This window comes from Amblyraja radiata, chromosome 1, assembly GCF_010909765.2.
Source record: "Amblyraja radiata isolate CabotCenter1 chromosome 1, sAmbRad1.1.pri, whole genome shotgun sequence".
NCBI classification, from domain to species: Eukaryota; Metazoa; Chordata; class Chondrichthyes; order Rajiformes; family Rajidae; genus Amblyraja; species Amblyraja radiata.
The window spans coordinates 100,698,915-100,705,183 of NC_045956.1; the positions used below are offsets into that span (position 1 = coordinate 100,698,915).

Genomic DNA, 6,269 nt, shown 5'->3' on the forward strand with positions numbered 1-6,269 from the left:
GACAATAGGTGCAGGAGTAGGCCATTCGGCCCTTCGAGCCAATCTGATCATGGCTGATCATCCCCAATCAGTACCCCATTCCTGCCTTCTCCCCATACCCCCTGACTCCACTATGAAGGATAATGGGCATATAGAGCCAGGTAGGGGAGGGGTGGATTTGGTTGGCAGAGGCAGGTGGATGCTGGATGGAAGCAATCATAAGAAAATAAATTCCAATGTTGAATTTCAGTATTCGATGTTAACATTCTCGTCACCCCAAATTCAAATCAATCCACTGGCGACCAAGCCTTCAGTTACCAATGTTCTGTTCTATGTAGCTCCGTCCTCATACCCCCATCTCCAATTCCAACTTTAAGACATCTCACAATCTCCTTGGCTCACTGTGAAATTTTGAAAATAAACACCTGTAACATATCGTGAGATGTTTTGCTATGTCAAAGGTACTTAATTAATATGGTTTGTTATTTCTACTTTGTAAAACCAGACAGAGGTGAACTTTGAAGAGAAAGATTCCAATTATTCCCTTAATAATGGAGACTCATTTATGTAACAATTGATTATGGTGTGCAACTTCTTACCAAATTTATCAGCCTTCTCATAGCACGCTCATGTGAGCATATGCATTCACAAGGGTCAAAACCTCCTTCCGCCATCACTGGATAAAGCTTCCTCCAGCCAGTCTCTGGTAATTATCAAAGAAAACAATTATAGTAGAAATTAACAGGGGAAGTCCTCATTCAAAGTATAATTTACAATTTTAAGAACGTCTGCAGATCCTTAAATCGGCAAACTGTTAAGTACACGTAATAGCTGTATGGCATATTTAGACATTTGTGTTACCATTTCATCACTTAACCCAGTTAAAGTTAAACATACATCCACTTAAATCCTTTGTCTTTCATTAGTTCAATGTTGTGGGAATGGATGGAAGCAAAATGCAAGTGTTAATTAGATACCATCTTGTGCCATATTCCAGTGATTAAAGATGTAACAGTGCATGCCATCTTCATACAATGCAAAATAAAATGTGTTTAGAATCTCAAGATTAAAAAATGTTTGCTGTGGTATTTTGCCTGCTGTGCAATTGTAATGCAGATTTGGTGCAATTTTTAACATATAAAATACTTGTCCTAGATTGATTACAAGGAAGTAATCCAAAGCACTGGGTTCAGATGGTCACAGAAATTAATGCCAATTGGCAGTTTGCTTTACCTTCTTTAGCCCTGTCATTCAAGTATGAAAGCAAATTAGCTGCAATGAGGTTGTACAATGAAATGTCTGTTGCTATTGCAACAAAAAAATTCTGTTGTCTGGAATGTTAAAATCACAAATGAGTTATGTAAGTGATTTAATTTAGAAGATCAAAAGATAGAGATATTTTGGGTAATTCCAGTACTCTCACCTTCCGGATTTGCCATTAACCTGATGCTCATTTTATAGATTATCAGACGAGGTCTGGATGCATTAATTTTGTACAATCTGGTGTCACAAAACAGTTGCAGCTATTAACTTATCAAAAAAAGGGGAGGAGGGGGGAAGAAGAGGGGGGGGGGGGAGAAGAGGGGGGGGAGAGGAGGAGGAGGGGAGGGGGAAGGGGAAGGGGAGGGGGAGGGGGGAGGAGGAGGAAGGGGAGGGGAGGGGGAGAGGATGGGGAGGGGATCGAGGAGGAGGGGAGGGGGAGGGGAGGGGTGGGAGGAGGAGTGGGGAGGGGAGAGGAGAGCGGGAGGGGAGGGGGAGGAGGAGGAGGAGGCGGACGGAGGGAGGAGGGAGTGGGAGGAGGAGGAGGAGGGAGAGGGGGAGGCGGGAGGGGAGGAGGAGCGGGACGAGGATGAGGACGGAGAGGAGAGGGGAGGAGGCGGGAGGAGGGGGACGGGAGAGGAGGCGGGAGGAGGGAGGAGGAGGAGGGGGGAGGAGGAGGAGGAGGCGGGTAGGAGGGAGAGGAGGAGGGGAGGAGAGGAGGACCGGGCGGAGGAGGAAGGAGGAGGAGAGGAGGAGGGGGAGGAGGAGGAGGAGGAGGGGAGGCGGAGGAAGGAGGAGGAGGAGGAGGAGGCGAGGAGAGGGAGGGGAAAGGGGGGAGTGGAGGGGGAGGAGGCGGGGAAGCGGACGGCGGAGGGAGGAGGGGTAGGGGTGAGGGGAGGAGGAGGAGGAGGAGGAGGAGGAGGAGGAGGAGGAGGAGGAGGAGGAGGAGGAGGAGGAGGAGGAGGAGGAGGAGGAGGAGGAGGAGGAGGAGGAGGAGGAGGAGGAGGAGGAGAAGGAGAAGGAGGGGAGAGGAGGAGGAGGAGGAGGGGGAGGATGGGGGCAGGATGGGGGGGAGGAGGAGAGGAGGAGGAGGGGGAGGGGGGGGAGAGGAGAAGGAGGGGGGAAGAGGAGGAGGAGGTGGAGGAGAAGGAGGGGGGGGAGGAGGAGGGGGGAGGGGGGGAGGAGAAGGGGGAGGAGGAGGGGGGAGGGGGGGAGGAGAAGCGGGAGGAAGAGGGGGTGGAGGAGGAGGAGGGGGAAGAGGAGGGGGAAGAGAAGGAGGTGGGGGGGAAGGAGGAGGAGGGGGAAAGGAGGAGGAGGGGGGGAGAGGAGGAGGAGGTGGGGAGAGGAGGAGGAGGGGGGGGAGGAGGGGGGAAGAGGAGGAGGAGGGGGGAGAGGAGGAGGAGGGGGGAGGGGGGGAGGAGGAGATGGGGGGGAGGAGGAGAGGGGGGGGAGAGGAGGAGGAGGGGGAAGTGGAGGAGGAGGGGGGAAGAGGAGGAGGAGGAGGGGAAGAGGAGGAGGAGGGTAGAAGAGGAGGAGGACGGGGGGAAGAGGAGGAGGGGGGAAGAGGAGGAGGAGGGGGGAAGAGGAGGGGGAGGGGGGAAGAGGAGGGGGAGGGGGGAAGAGGAGGGGGAGGGGGAGGGGGGAAGAGGAGGAGGGGGAGGGGGGAGGAGAAGGGGGAAGGAGGAGGAGGGGGAGAAGGGGGGGGGGGAGGGGGGGGGGGAGAGGGGGAGGAGAAGGGGGGAGGAGGAGGGGGGAGGAGGAGGGGGAGGAGGCGGGAGGAGGAGGAGGAGGGGAGGAGGAGGGGAGGAGGAGGGGGGAGGAGAACGGGGGGAGGAGAAGGGGGGAGGAGAGAAGGGGGGAGGAGGAGGGGAGGAGGGGGAGGGGGAGGAGGGGGAGGGGGAGGAGGGGGGAGGAGGAGGGAGGGGAGGAGGAGGGAGGGGGAGGAGGAGGGAGGGAGGGAGGAGGAGGGAGGGAGGGAGGAGGAGGGAGGGAGGAGGAGGAGGGAGGAGGAGGAGGGAGGGAGGAGGAGGGAGGGAGGAGGAGGAGGGAGGGAGGGAGCGGGCTTCAACCCAAAGGACTGTGATTTTGGCGGCTTCATTCCAGGGCGCGACATGCTCGTTAGGAATAACGGGAGGAGGAAGTGGTGGGGGGGTGACGTCACTCGCAGCCCGAGAAGGAGGAAAGCAGATCCATTGTGACATCAGCGAAAGACGGTCATTTCTATTTCAGTTTTGTCAGATTTGTGAACATTTTCATTAATAACTCGAGAAATAAAGCATGACATTTTCAGATAAGGCGATTTCGGACTCCAGGGGGAAAATCTCTACCGGAAAATGTAAAAATGTTACCATTAGCGCTTCGTTTTTTCGAGAAGATGTGATTATACACAAACAAATAAACACACACACACACACACATATACAAGATCTGAGTTTTAAGGAAATAGATATTGTGAATAAAAAATACATTAGAAGCAAATGCGAGTAGAATAATACATTTGCATAGTGCATTGATGCTTTTTGAAACAGCTGTGCAGTATGTAAATATTTGGTCATCTATTTATAAATAAACTTCTCCATCGGATGTAAAATGCAAATAGAAATTACTTTCACTAGTCCTGTTTCAAATTCACTTGCTAACATCTGTGATCTTACAATTTTCTTCAATAGTAATACAGGTGTTATCTTCATTTAAACAATTCTAGGTATTACCGATCAGAATATGGCCAAACCGAAATTATATATGGGCATTCAGAACATTTAAAGCTGAATAATTATTCCACTGTCATCCAAATTGTAGCTGGATTGGGGCTTCCATGTAAAAGGGAAAAAACAAAGCAACTTAAATCTGTAGATTACAAGCGTTAAATGTCACTGATCCAAGACGGGTTTGATTGTGGGGCAATCGGTGTAAAAACAGAATTAACGGGCAAAATTTATTAAGATCTTGAATTTATCTAATGTACCCGAGTCCAAATTGAAACTGTTAACTACGGTAGACCCAAATAAAGAAAACGGTAAGAAAGGGAATTTGTGAATCGGACCAATTTATATGATGAATCAGACTCAATCTATGTACGCACAGACGGATGACACTTTTAACCCCTAGGAATCTGCGAAATTATAGATGTGCAATTTTTAAAAATACACTTCCTGCATACACTTACAACAACGCCAATTTGCATAAGTAAACTAAAACAACCGAGGAAAGACACAGCGGGTCAGACATCTCTGGAGAACATGGATAGGTGACGTTTCGGACCGGGACCCTTCTTCAGCCTGATTGTCGGGATATGAGGAAATAGAAGTGGTCCCGCCAGCATTTTGTGTCTTCCTTCGGTAAACCAGCATCTGTAGTTCCTTATTTCTACTAAAGCAACCTAACTGGAAGTGGGAAAAACTCGGCCAAAACAAGTAAACAAGACTTCAATGTCTCATCTTGAATAGTTTGATCATATCCATAAAACGCAGCAACGATAACAACGTAATTAAATCATAACACTTGGGCCTAAAAACAATTCATATTATGGGGATCTCTCCAGAGGCGATCGTGAATTATATACAATGCTGAGTTGCTTGACACAAATGTTTTCCTTTCTGCACCGCATCCATCTGCGAAATTGGACGTGGCACAATCCTCAGCCGGTACCGGAAAACTCCTGCGTTGTAGGATGCCTCGGGCGGGGGCTCGTCTCATCCTTCACCCTCACCCAGGGGGCTCGTCTCATCCTTCACCCTCACCCAGGGGGCTCGTCTCTTCCTTCACCCTCACCCAGGGGGCTCGTCTCATCCTTCACCCATGGGGCTCGCCTCATCCTTCACCCTTACTCGCGTTGCCCCCCTCCTCCCCGGGGGCTCGCGTACTCTACTCACACGCGTCTCCCATTCCCACCTTCTCATGCCCCTCCTACACCCCCAGCAATCCATCATCCCCGTCTCCTCACTCCTTACCCGTCTCCCCCCATCCCCGGTCCCCCTTCACCCTCACGGTTCGTGTACCCACCACCCACATTCCCATGCCCTCCTCCTCTCCCTCCCTCCTCCTCCTCCTCCTCTGCCGGCGGGCCTGGCGTCGCTTACCCGGGCTGTCTCTGTCTCTGTCCCGGTCCCAGTCCGTGTGTCTCGGCCGTTCCGGGCCGCGCTCCCTCACTGTTTTGACACAATGAGCACCAACAGCCGCGTCACGAGGAGGCGGGGCGACGGGACCCGGATCTCTGCCACCTGGCCCTGTGCTGCTGCTGCTGCCGTCGCCGCCGCGCTCGTGCCCGTGCCCGAGGCGTGCGCGTACTCGCCGGGACTTCCCGGGCAAGTCAGTCAGACAGTCGAGATCAAAGATTAGATTGATGTGCCAGCCGGACCTTTTTTTATTGGTAAACTAGCATCTGCAGGTCTTTGGGTGTCCCTCTCTATCTTATTTAGTCAGAGGAAAATAATAATTAATAACAATAGACAATGTAATGCCAGCACCGCCATTCATTGTGATCATGGGTTATAGCAAAGATCTTTGGGTTATAGGGTTTAGTTAAAACCAAAGATCCTATAGCGGAGCTATCTTTGGTTAAAACGGCCGAGCGAATGCATGAGCAACAGGGTCCAGCCCAGCCCAGCCCAGCCGCTGGAGGGCGCTATGCGGGGCGGGCCGATCCGCATCGCGCTCGTTCCGGCGCCGTGTCAGTCTCGGGTTGGTTCGTGCGCGCGGCGTCAGCGACGGTTAGTGGCGACGTGCGCGTGCGCCGGGCCGGGCTCGGCCCCGCCTGCGCCCCTCGCTCCGCGCCCCTCGTCCCCCGCCGCCGCCGCCCGCTCCTTCCTGTGCTCTACCCGCCCGGTCCGCTCCGTCTCCGCCACCGGCGGCGCCGCAACACAACAAGTGCTTCCATGTGCGGAAGACTTTCACCCCCAAGGGGTGGGCGCATCCAGGGAGGAAGTAATTCAAATACGGGTTAAGCAGTGGTTCTCAACCTTTTTTTGGCCATGCCCCACCTAATCACCTCTAAAATCCTGATATCCCCCCCCCCCATATTTTAGCACGAG

At 52.8% G+C, this 6,269-nt stretch overlaps 1 protein-coding gene across 2 annotated transcripts in view; it reads right to left on the bottom strand.

The window, feature by feature from the left end:
- smim14 (small integral membrane protein 14) overlaps positions 1-5,517 on the bottom strand; it is a 28,250-nt gene extending 22,733 nt beyond the window's left edge. The window contains exons 1-2 of one of the 2 annotated variants that reach the window (XM_033027203.1): positions 5,319-5,517; positions 579-682 (exon numbers count right to left, since the gene is read on the bottom strand). In XM_033027203.1, the coding sequence (XP_032883094.1) occupies positions 579-653 (75 nt within the window). In that variant the 5' untranslated portion in view covers positions 654-682; positions 5,319-5,517. Of the gene's footprint in view, positions 1-578; positions 684-5,299 lie in introns of both variants that reach the window. The other variant, XM_033027212.1, reaches the window with a different exon arrangement.
- Between the last annotated feature and the right edge of the window lie 752 nt (positions 5,518-6,269).